This window comes from Phoca vitulina, unplaced genomic scaffold (assembly GCF_004348235.1).
Source record: "Phoca vitulina isolate PV1807 unplaced genomic scaffold, GSC_HSeal_1.0 scaffold97, whole genome shotgun sequence".
NCBI classification, from domain to species: domain Eukaryota; kingdom Metazoa; phylum Chordata; class Mammalia; order Carnivora; family Phocidae; genus Phoca; species Phoca vitulina.
Window position 1 is genome coordinate 2,045,202 of NW_022589800.1, and position 12,736 is coordinate 2,057,937.

Here is a 12,736-nt window from a genome sequence, read left to right on the forward strand (position 1 = left end):
GGAGGGATTGGCCACATGAGTTTGCTCACATTCTATGCTTCAGTACTTAGACTAGGACAGTTCCCCTGTTTCCTCTCCTTAATGCAGTTGTATTTATAGTGAGAAGTAACCCCTCTCCTCAAAATTTCTGCTCCCCATTCTTCAGATAAGTTTCCTTTATTTTTTGGACCTAGGATATACAGAACTTGAAGAGCCGGGTTCAAAAGCAGGAAGAGTTTAAAAATGAATTGGAAGATTATCAACGCCTGCTCAATACACTAGAGAAAACTGGCCAGGAGATGATTGAGGCTGATCACTATGCCTCGGACAAGGTGGCTGATCGTGTGGGTGAGGTTGTCAGCCTCTGGAAGGAGTTGTTGGCGGCTACAGAGCAGAAAGGTGAGAAGCAGAGGTTTCGGTGAAAGGCTACCTCCTAAGTTCTGAAACCTACCATTTTAATCTCTACCACCTTGAATTTGCCTGGTGACTGCCATGAGAAGGGGTGCCACTCATTTCTTCCTGTATTGAACAGAGTTTTTATAACTCAACCTAAGTTTACCACATTATATACATACAACTTTATGTTTTCTTCGTGCATGTAGGTTTAAGTGAAATTACTTCTGTTTTCTTCACTTTGCTCCCACTTTTTTTTTCTTTCTCCTGAATAAATATTCCAGAGCCATGAATCCGGTATTGGCTATGTACCTGAAACTGGTGTCCTTAAATTAGGTTTTACCTACTTGGGTTCTATAGATGAGACAAGATATTATGACCCAGGTTATTAAAGTAGACATTAAAAGATTGTCAGCACCACACGTGCTGTTCCTACAATATTTTATTCTTATAAATGGGACTTGATGACTTGCCTTTTTTCACCTATCTGTAAGTGTTCAGGCCCTGCTGTAAGCCCTTAAAAAAAAATTCCCACATGTCTGCTTGAATAATTTCTACTTACATTTAACCTCACCTCTCTAGAAAATCAGTCAGTTGTGGTAATTAACACAAATAATGAGGTTTTCCTGTCAATATTCTCCTTGTGAGACACAGACTCCATCTATAGACACCTGCTCTGGTTATAAAAGAGATATACCATGCTGATTCTTTTAGATATCATCCCAATTTTGGGTTTAGGAAAAAAAAATCCGACTTTACAGTAACAGTAAGATGTTACTGCTATTCCCCACCATCAGGAGATATAACAATTGCTTTGCAGAAATAATGCAAATACTTGTTGTAAGGTCAGAGAATAAAGAATTTAGCTGAGAATGGTGTGGATAACCAAGGCATTTTCTGGAAGAGAGAATTGTAAGGCATGGCTCGTGATGAAGGAAAGATACCAGAAAGGGCTGGCAAAACTCTGAGAAAGACATTTATAAAAAGACAGTTCAAAATTTCAAAAGGAAACAAGTCCCAATTTTATACTTCTCTTGGGAAATGCAGAGTTTGGGTTTGAATCCCTTTGAAAAGGAGGTCTCAATAGAGAGTAGCACATGACATATGAAAATACCCAAGATGGTTAGGATCTAATACAACAGGACTGTACCTCCTCAGCAGGGAATAAACTGATTGTTTATCTTTGTTTTGAGAATGAAAGCTACTATATTTAAAAACAAATACCATCCAAATTCCACAAATTTAAGGTGATTTTTTTTTTGTATAATCACATGTGAGATGGATATTTCATTCTCATTAGGATATCAAAATATTATATTTCTCCTTAAATTTGATGGAAGGTATATTACCATGCAGTAAGAAAGAGTCATGGTATCTGCCGCATCCCTAATGCCTTATTCCAGGGAACCAGTTGTATGAAGCTAACCAGGAGCTGCAATTCAAGAACACTGCAGAAGACTTGGAGCGCTGGCTGGGGGATGTGGAGCAGCAGGTGGCCTCTGAGGACTACGGGAAAGGCCTGGCCGATGTACAGAACCTACTCAGGAAACACGGCTTCCTGGAGTCTGCTGTGGGCACTCATCAGGTCGGTTGCCAGTTCTCTGGCGATGGTAGACCAGAGCGCCCGTACATGCCCTGAGCACCCTCATAATAAGTAACTATTGAAAGAGAAAGAGAGCAAGAAACCAAAGGCAAAAATTCCAAAATTTTAGTTGGTCAGCTGATCCTTCCTAATACTCTGTCTGGTATAGCCATTGTCCTGGGTGCGGTTGTCAGAACCCCATGGATGGGGTGGCTTTGTGGGCTCCCCTACATTGGGCTTCGTATTCAGCTCATCACTCATGATGAGCTCATCACTCATCACTCATCACCCGCTGCGTATGGGACCTTTGGTGCATCTTTTCACCTTCTCATATCTCTCTATGCTCATCTGTACCACAAGGTCTGGACAACATTGCCTCCTCCTGTTCTGGCATTCTGTGAGTCAAAGCTTGAAAATATCTTTAATCCTACTGCTTTATTTTTTATTTAAGAATATTGAAGCCTATAGCTGTGAAGTGACTTCCACGAGGTCACAGAGAAAATTGGCAACAGGACGAGGACTAGGATGTGGATGTGTAGGCTCTGAGTGTCAGGGTTATTCCCCTGACATCCCACCAGATTGTCACTTGAATTTATCCAGTAAGTTAGAGTGTGGACATTGGGTGATTTTCTGGAGAACCCAGTAGAGAACCCACTTCTAACTGACTCACTTTTGCATCCACAGGGTCCTAGCTTATACTTAAAAATGACTCTGTTGTTCCCTAGAAAGTCCTACTGATCTGTCCTGTTAAAATACACTTTTATCATGTCTGCTCCTTGGATTAAATGGGAAAGACAGAATAATCTACGGGAAACAGAAAACAGGAAATGAACCCAGTCTCTTAGATAGCTCTGGGGATGGCTTGGTGGAGGTGGAAACAAGGTAACAAAACAGTGAGATTCCTTTTGGAAACACCTCATTTTATCTCCTGGGCATGGTTCCTGGGATGCCACAAACTTCAGCCTGGGAAGTTTCTGTGTTAGTTACACCTGCAGCTCATTTGCAAGGGAGGAGTGTGGGAGAGGAAGCAGACAGAAAGGCTCCCTCTGTTTTCCTCCGGGCCACGGTTTATTAACACTCTCTGACAATTAACTACAGTTTATTAACACTCCCGGCAGTTAAGACTCTGTATATGTGGTTTCCCTGATTTCCTTGGCACACTCTATATATATTCTGTCTTTCTGAAATGAGCCTTAGGAAGTACTTTCCTATAAATAGCTCTTGGGTGATGACGTGGTCCTCAATTCAGCATCCCCTGCCACTCTGTCTCACGGATGTGATTAGAAGTCGTAACACAGTACTGGGGGGAGCTGATTCTCCCTGAAGCCTCCCCATGCTGAACCCCCACTCCTTTCTACTAAATGATGGCATTTCCTGACATCTGTTCTATCTCTCCCTCAGGATCAGGTGGACACCCTCACAGACCTGGCAGCATATTTTGAAAAAATAGACCATCCTGATGCTGGGGACATAAAAGCAAGGCAGGAGTCCCTGGTGTCCCGGTTTGAAGCTCTGAAGGAACCACTGAGCACCCGGAAAAAGAAGCTCATTGACTTTCTCCACCTGCATCAGATCTGCAGGGATACAGAGGATGAGGAAGCCTGGATCCAAGAGACTGAGCCCTCAGTGGCTTCCACCTACCTTGGTTAGACCCTGAGCATGAGCGGGCTTCTCCATAGGAGAAGACCAGGGTGTACTGACTGTCAGAGAGATCTGGGACAACCTGGGACGTGGTCATGGGGGATACAGTTGGCTCTCAGCTCTTCCCCTTCACACTCAGGAACCATTTTCCCATCTTCCATAGAAGATTTTGTTAAAACTCATACTGAAGAGTTTACCTCTTAAAGCAAACAATGAATAGTGCCATGAATTGAAGGCCTCTGGGAAGAGGTGGAGGGCTCAGCCTTTTGTTATTTGCTCTAACTTAAGTTACCGCCAAGGCCCTTGGCTGAGCCATCATGGTTGGTGCTTGAGGTCCTAAATAATTTTGTCCATAGTGTCAGTGCCTCCCTTCTGTGAAGATCTGAGTTGCTACAAGGAGAAAAGGGGTGGGACAGCAGAGAAAGTACATACCTTCCTTTCCTTTGGGAGCTGTCCATTATTGCTAGTGTTAGGATACATGTGGAATGCAAACTTCATACCCACATACTGGGGACATCTATGAGGAGCTGATGATGGTGACAGTGGAGGGTCAAGTCTAGGAAAACTTCTAGAAGAGAAAAGACTTTTGAAGTGTGGACAGGCATGGAGAGCTTCTGGAAAGTCATAGGGAAGGGAATTTTGAAGGGAAGGGGGGAACACATGGATGGGAGATAGGGAGTTGACATCTAGAAATGGGGGGCTTCGAAGGTGAAGGAAATTAACAATGAATAGCATTTAGTTGGTGCTTGTTAATGTTAACAGCAAGGGAGGCATTTTTTATAAGTTATTTCTAATCTTTACAAAGAAAACTTTAAAACATATAACACACCATTTTCATGGTGAAAAAATACCAAGTTAGAGGATTTAATAACTTTCTGATATGCATAGGAAGCAGTAAGTGGAAGATTCTGCTTTTTACACTATAATATGCTGAAACAAAATTGGTTGCATGATATTGAAAGTTCTAGTTGAAGAGTTACTTGCCTTTCTACTTATACAGTGACATATTTATTATCTTTTGTAAAATAATGAATTGAATTTTTTCAATACAAAGAGAAAAAGGGAAGAACATCCCCAAGCAGAGTTAATTCAGACAAATGGTATAAATTTCAGGAAGCCCACTCAGGGATTACAGCCTCAAAGGGAAAAACTTGTAGGTCCAAGAGTTATAAAAAGTAGAGTAGCCTCTTCTTATTCCATACACTAGAACAATACCAGCCTTGAAATTATTTTTCTCTGTAGGCAAGGACCTGATTGTCTCCAAGAAGCTTCTGAACAGACACCAAGTCATCCAGGATAACATTGCCAGTCATGAGCCACACATCCAAGCGATAACGGAGAAGGGAAACAAAATGGTAGAGGAAGGTATGTATGGTTCAGGTTGAATTGGTCAGTCATCACTATGTTAAACTTAAGGGAAGAAGTTTGTTCAATTTTAGGGCTTCATGGGAATTTAAAGATATCCGATTCATGTTCCCTTTCAATGCAGAAATTCCCCTTGGTCATTTCTGACAGATACAATGATGATAAAATATTGCTTATATATTCCAATAACAGGAACCTCCCTACCTCATAAACCAGTCATTTGTATTCTTCAGTTAAGGCAAAATTATTAAATAAAATATTTTTATGCTAATAATCAATATGCTCTTCCGTACAAGTTTTAGAATTTAGAATTGAAGTTATAAAGCCCCAGAAAACAAATCAGGTCCTTTTCCCGCATGGGAATTTCCAGATCTGTGAAGACTTGCCTTAGATCATTTACATTTATTTATTTTGATCATTTACATTTAAAGCAATTATATTCTTGATAGTTAATAACACCATTTCTTTTTTTTAAATTTTATTATGTTATGTTAATCACCATACATTACATCTTTAGTTTTTGATGTAGTGTTCCATGATTCATTGTTTGCGTATAACACCCAGTGCTCCATGCAGTACGTGCCCTCTTTAATACCCATCACCAGGCTAACCAATCCCCCCACCCCCCTCCCCTCTAGAACCCTCAGTTTGTTTCTCAGTGTCCATAGTCTCTCAGGGTTCGTCTCCCCCTCCAATTTCCCCCCCTTCATTTTACCCTTCCTACTATCATCTTCTTTTTTTTAAGATTTTTTTTTAATTTGTTTCAGAGGTACAGGTCTGTGATTCAACAGTCTTACACAATTCACGGTGCTCACCATAGCACATACCCTCCCCAATGTCTATCATCCAGCCACACCAACCCTCCCACCCCCCACCATTCCAGCAATGCTCAGGTTGTTTCCTGAGATTAAGAATTCCTCGTATCAGTGAAATCATATGATTCATGTCTTTCTCTGATTGACTGATTTTGCTCAGCACAATACCCTCCAGTTCCATCCACGTCATTGCAAATGGCAAGATTTCATTCCTTTTGATGGCTGCATAATATTCCATTGTATATATACACCACCTCTTCTTTATCCATTCATCTGTCGATGGACGTCTTGGCTCTTTCCACAGTTTGGCTAATGTGGACATTGCTGCTATAAACATTGGGGTGCGCGTACCCCTTTGGATCCCTACATTTGTATCTTTGGGGTAAATACCCAGTAGTGCAATTGCTGGATCATATGGTAGCTCTATTTTCAATTTTTTGAGGAACCTCCGTACGGTTTTCCAGAGTGGCTGCACCAGCTTGCATTCCCACCAAAAGTGTAGGAGGGTTCCCCTTTCTCCGCATCCCCACCAACATCTGTCATTTCCTGACTTGTTAATTTTAGCCATTCTGACTGGTGTGAGGTGGTAGCTCATTGAGGTTTTGATTTGGATTTCCCTGATGCCGAGTGACGTTGAGCACTTTTTCATGTGTCTGTTGGCCATTTGGATGTCTTCTTTGGAAAAATGTCTGTTCATGTCTTCTGCCCATTTCTTGATTGGATCATTTGTTCTTTGGGTGTTGAGTTTGATAAGTTCTTTATAGATTTTGGATACTAGCCCTTTATCTGATATGTCATTTGCAAATATCTTCTCCCATTCTGTCAGTTGTCTTTTGGTTTTGTTGACTGTTTCTTTTGCTGTGCAGAAGCTTTTTATCTTGATGAAGTCCCAATAGTTCATTTTTGCCCTTGCTTCCCTTGCCTTTGGCAATGTTTCTAGGAAGAAGTTGCTGCGGCTGAGGTCGAAGAGGTTGCTGCCTGTGTTGATGAGTTCTTTATAGATTTTGGATACTAGCCCTTTATCTGATATGTCATTTGCAAATATCTTCTCCCATTCTGTCAGTTGTCTTTTGGTTTTGTTGACTGTTTCTTTTGCTGTGCAGAAGCTTTTTATCTTGATGAAGTCCCAATAGTTCATTTTTGCCCTTGCTTCCCTTGCCTTTGGCAATGTTTCTAGGAAGAAGTTGCTGTGGCTGAGGTCGAAGAGGTTGCTGCCTGTGTTCTCCTTTAGGATTTTGATGAACTCCTGTCTCACATTGAGGTTTTTCAACAGTTTTGAGTCTATTTTTGCGTGTGGTGTAAGGAAATGGTCCAGTTTCATTCTTCTACATGTGGCTGTCCAATTTTCCCAACACCATTTGTTGAAGAGACTGTTTTTTTTCCATTGGATATTTTTTCCTGCTTTGTCAAAGATTAGTTGACCATAGAGTTGAGGGTCCATTTCTGGGCTCTCTATTCTGTTCCATTGATCTATGTGTCTGTTTTTGTGCCAGTACCATACTGTCTTGATGATGACAGCTTTGTAATAGAGCTTGAAGTCAGGAATTGTGATGCCACCAGCTTTGCTTTTCTTTTTCAACATTCCTCTGGCTATATGGGGTCTTTTCTGGTTCCATACAAATTTTAGGATTATTTGTTCCATTTCTTTGAAAAAAGTGGATGGTATTTTGATGGGGATTGCGTTGAATGTGTAGATTGCTCTAGGTAGCATTGACATCTTCCCAATATTTGTTCTTCCAATCCATGAGCATGGAACGTTTTTCCATTTCTTTATGTCTTCCTCAATTTCTTTCATGAGTATTCTATAGTTTTCTGAGTACAGATCCTTTGCCTCTTTGGTTAGATTTATTCCGAGGTATCTAATGGTTTTGGGTGCAATTGTAAATGGGATCGACTCGTTAATTTCTCTTCTGTCTTGTTGTTGGTGTATAGAAATGCCACTGATTTCTGTGCATTGATTTTATATCCTGCCACTTGACTGAATTCCTGTATGAGTTCTAGCAGTTTTGGAGTGGAATCTTTTGGGTTTTCCACATAAAGTATCATATCATCTGCCGAGAGTGAGAGTTTGACATCTTCTTTGCCAATTCAGATGCCTTTGATTTCTTTTTGTTGTCTGATTGCTGTGGCTAGGACTTCTAGTACTATGTTGAATAGCAGTGGTGATAATGGACATCCCTGCTGTGTTCCTGACCTTAGGGGGAAAGCTCTCAGTTTTTCCCCATTGAGAAAGATATTTGCTGTAGGTTTTTCATAGATGGCTTTTATGATATTTAGGTATGTACCATGTATCCCTATACTCTGAAGGGTTTTGATCAAGAAAGGATGCTGTACTTTGTCAAATGTTTTTACTGCATCTATTGAGAAGTTTATATGGTTCTTGTTCTTTCTTTTATTAATGTATTGTATCACATTGATTGATTTGTGGATGTTGAACCAACCTTGCAGCCCAGGAATAAATCCCACTTGGTCATGTGAATAATCCTTTTAATGTACTGTTGGATCCCATTGGCTAGTATTTTGGTGAGAATTTTTGCGTCCATGTTCATCAAGGATATTGGTCTGTAATTCTCCTTTTTGATGGGGTCTTTGTCTGGTTTGGGGATAATGGTGGCATCATAAAATGAGTTTGGAAGTTTTCTTTCCATTTCTATTTTTTGGAACAGTTTCAGAAGAATAGGTATTAATTCTTCTTGAAATGTTTGGTAGAATTCCCCTGGGAAGCCACCTGGCCCTGGGCTTTTGTTTGTTGGGAGATTTTGATGACTGCTTCAATTTCCTTAGTGGTTATAGGTCTGTTCAGGTTTTCTGTTTCTTCCTGGTTCAGTTTTGGTAGTTGATACATCTCTAGGAATGCATCCATTTCTTCCAGATTATCTAATTTGCTGGCATATAGTTGCTAATAATGTGTTCTTATAATTGTTTGTATTTCTTTGGTGTTGGTTGTGATCTCTCCTCTTTCATTCATGATTTTATTTATTTGGGTCATTTCTCTTTTCTTTTGATAAGTCTGGCCAAGGGGTTATCAATCTTATTAATTCTTTCAAAGAACCAGCTCCTAGTTTTGTTGATCTGTTCTACTGTTCTTTTGGTTTCTATTTCATTGATTTCTGCTCTGATCTTTATTATTTCCCTTCTTCTGCTGGGTTTAGGCTTTATTTGCTGTTCTCTCTCCAGCTCCTTTAGGTGTAGGTTTAGGTTGTGTATTTGAGACCTTTTTTGTTTCTTGAGAAAGGCTTGTATTGCTATATATTTTCCTCTTAGGACTGCCTTTGCTGTATCCCAAAGATTTTGAACAGTTGTGTTTTCATTTTTATTTGTTTCCATGAATTTTTTTTAATTCTTCTTTAATTTCCTGGTTGACCCATTCATTCTTTAGTAGGATGCTCTTTCGCCTCCATGTATTTGAGTTCTTTCTGACTTTCCTCTTGTGATTGAGCTCTAGTTTCAAAGCATTGTGGTCTGAAAATATGCAGGGAATGATCCCAATCTTTTGGTACCAGTTGAGAACTGATTTGTGACCTAGGATGTGATCTATTCTGGAGAATGTTCCATGGGCACTAGAGAAGAATGTGTATTCTGTAATAGCACCATTTCTTTAAATTCCTTATTTATGTAGTCTCAGTATCTCTCCTCTTGGCTTCTCATCTTCAGAAACCCCTACTGCTTAAATATGATGTTCGAAACCAAACATCAAATTCCGGGTATGCTATAAGCAACATAGATTACACCGGATCATCCCTCCCTTGATTCAAGAATAATATGTTGCCAAAAAAAAAAAAAAGAAGAAGAAGAAGAAGAAATTGTTGCCCACCAGCTTCCAGCTATCAAAAGTATAGTTTAAAATTCACATTGCTGAGCAAAAATTCAGTTCTCATCTGAGGGATTCAAACCTAAAAATGTTTATTTTACTCTAACTAGTTGCTATTTTACTATAGTGATTCATCTTATTTTTTTCTTGAAATCTTTAATTGTAATTGTGGATTTCATCTATTTCTTTCAATTCTATCAGTTTTTGTTTCATGTATTTTGAAACTATGTTATTGTGTGTGTATATATTTAGGCTTGTTGTGTCTTCTTAATGAATTAAAATCTTTAACATTATGATATATATTCCTCTTTATCCCTGGTCATACCCTGAAGGCTACTTGGTGCAACTTTAATACAGCCACAACAGCTGTCTTTGATTCACGTTTCCACAATATATGTTTCTCCATCTTTTTGCTTGTACTCTGTTTCTTTATGTTTAAAGCAGATTTCTTATAGAAAGCATATAGTTAGGCTTTGCTTTTATGTTATGCAATTGGGTAATCTCTCCCTTTTAATGGGATTGTTTAGACCATTTACATTTAAAGCAATTATCAATATGGTTAAGCTTAAATCTAGCATCTTGCTATTCATTTTTCTTTGTCCATCAGTTTCCACTTTCTTTGGATTATGTATTTATTATGATTCCATTTTATCTCCATATTTGTTAGCTATAGTTCTGTGGGGTACGTGTGTGTGGGAGATGTGTGCGTATGTGTTTATTCTAGAGTAGTAATTCTCTGATTATGGTTTTGTGGGTTTCATATTGATGCTAAGACATTATTTACCTTTTTTATATTCATTCTTTTGTAAGTGCACAGTGAAATTTTCTGTGTGATGTTTGATAATGCCTTTGCTCTAGTGGTTAATAGAATATATACTTAGATATTCTTTTGTTTTAAAATTTTGTTTTGATTTCTGATATGGTGATTATTAATAGATATCACCATATGAGCACAAGCTCTTAAGGGTCCCCAATAATTTTTAAAATTATAAGGGGATTCTTAACTATAGAGAACAAACTAAGGGTTGATGGAGAGAAGTGGGTGGGGGATGGGCTAGATGGGTGATGTGTATATTAAGGAGGGCACTTGTGATGAGCACTAAGTGTTATATGTAAGTGATGAACCACTAAATTCTACACGTGAAACCAATTTTACCATGTATGTTAACTAACTGGAATTTAAATAAAAACTTGAAATGAATAAAAAAATTATAAGGGGATTCTGGGAGCAAAAATTTAAGAGCCACTGTTCTAGGATTTAAGTATACATCTTTAATGCATCACATTCTGACTTTATAAAATCATACTATTTCATGTGTAGAATAAGATCCTTAAGCAGTATGTTTCCATTTCTCCTATTTTCTCCTTTGTGTATTGATGTCACACATTTTAATTTTACATATGTTATAAACCCCACTGTGCATTGCTACTAATTTTGCCTTACCAGTCAATTAGCTTTGAGATTAAGAATGGAGAAAAAAACCCTTTTATATTTATTCACATATATTCACATATTTCTCTTCTTTGTTCCTTTGACTACATTGATATTTTTACCTCATAATTTTTCTTCTACATGGAGAGTTTTCCCTAATAGCTCTTGTAGTGCAGGTCTGCTAACCATAAATCCTCTAAGTTTTGTTGGTCTAAAGACTTCATTTTTGAAACACATTTTTAGTAGACGTAAATTTTTGATGGATAGTTTCTCTCTTTCTGGACATTAAAGATGCTGCTACATTGTCTCTTGACTTGTGGGGTTTCTGAGTGAAGTCTGCTCTCACTCCTATCTCTGCTCCTCCATGTGTAATGTATCTCTTTCCTCTGTTACTCTTTTAAGCTTTTTATCACTGGTTTTCAGAAATTTTATTACAATATAACTTGGTGCAGTTTTCTTTGTGTGTTGAGCTTGGCGATCACTGAACCTCTTGGAACCTCCAGGGAACACTCTTAAGCTGGAACTGATTTAGCGATGGGTCCAATACTGAGGTGTAATTCTTCTGGTCCACTTTGGTGGGAGCTGATTGATGTTAACTACCCACAGCCCTATGTGAGTCTTGGGGATTTGGGCCTCCACCTTTTCCATCCCCTTGTCCTCACCTCGAGGAGTCTCCTGACATGTGCATGCAAGTCTCAAACATGTGAGGGCACCCCCCCACACATCTCTGAGGCTCTGTGTGTGGTGCGCTTCCTTGTCCCCCTGCTCCTCGAGCTCGGGTGTTCCTACCTGCCCTGGCTCACTCTGCCTGCTCAGCTCAGTGTGACAGCCGGTTCTGTGTGACGTCACCCCCAGCCCTATAGCCCAGAGACTGCCCTGCACATGGGGGCACATCTCATTTCTTTCCCTTCTCTGAGGAGTCACAATCCTCTGCCTGTGGTCTGAACATTGTCATATGTTGCAGTCTGTCCTGTTTTCTATGACCTGGGAGAACAGGTCCTGTGGTGATAAATCCCTTCTGGGCGGAATTGGCAATCAGCTGGATTTTCTGTTTACTCTAGAGAATACATGTTTTTGGAATCCTGGGCAGGACCCACACCTAGGTAATCTGTTTTCAAGTCAGTTTACCACAGACTATACCAGCCCCTTCACCACCACACATACACACCCATCCTCCGTGAGCACCTCCCGATGTTCCATCTCATGACATTCTAACTCCCAGGAATTTAGGTAAATTGCTACACTGGCAACATAAAGCAGCAGCCTCATTCCTCCCTTTCTCTCTCCCAGGTCACCAGAGGATTAAAAGATAGTGATGTTACTGAGGGTAATACTCACCCTTTCTATAACTCCTCCACAGGGCACTTTGCTGCAGAAGATGTGGCCTCTAGAGTCAAGAGTTTGAATGACAATATGGAGTCTCTCCAGGCTCGGGCTGCCAGACGGCAGAATGATCTTGAAGCCAATGTCCAGTTCCAGCAGTATCTGGCTGACCTGCATGAAGCAGAAGCATGGATTCAAGAGAAGGAACCTATTGTAGACAACACTAACTATGGGGCTGATGAAGAAGCAGCTGGGGTAAGGTGGGCTTGGGGGTACACATTGTCTAGTACTCACCAAATGGTATCAAATTAGACTGTGGGACAGCTATAAGTTCTGTGAGATTATTTGGGTGTTTCCAGAGTGATAACCTTTGGCCTTTCCTTGGTTGGGATAAC

General features: G+C 39.8%; 1 protein-coding gene across 1 annotated transcript in view; it reads left to right on the top strand.

Annotated features, from left to right (window-relative positions):
* The window catches only part of SPTA1 (spectrin alpha, erythrocytic 1), a 69,621-nt gene that overhangs the window by 17,556 nt on the left and 39,329 nt on the right, over nucleotides 1-12,736 (top strand). The window contains exons 15-19 of the mRNA XM_032397201.1: nucleotides 174-378; nucleotides 1,776-1,957; nucleotides 3,356-3,599; nucleotides 4,838-4,960; nucleotides 12,379-12,596. Of these exons, the coding sequence (XP_032253092.1) occupies nucleotides 174-378; nucleotides 1,776-1,957; nucleotides 3,356-3,599; nucleotides 4,838-4,960; nucleotides 12,379-12,596 (972 nt within the window). The remainder of the gene's footprint in view (nucleotides 1-173; nucleotides 379-1,775; nucleotides 1,958-3,355; nucleotides 3,600-4,837; nucleotides 4,961-12,378; nucleotides 12,597-12,736) is intronic.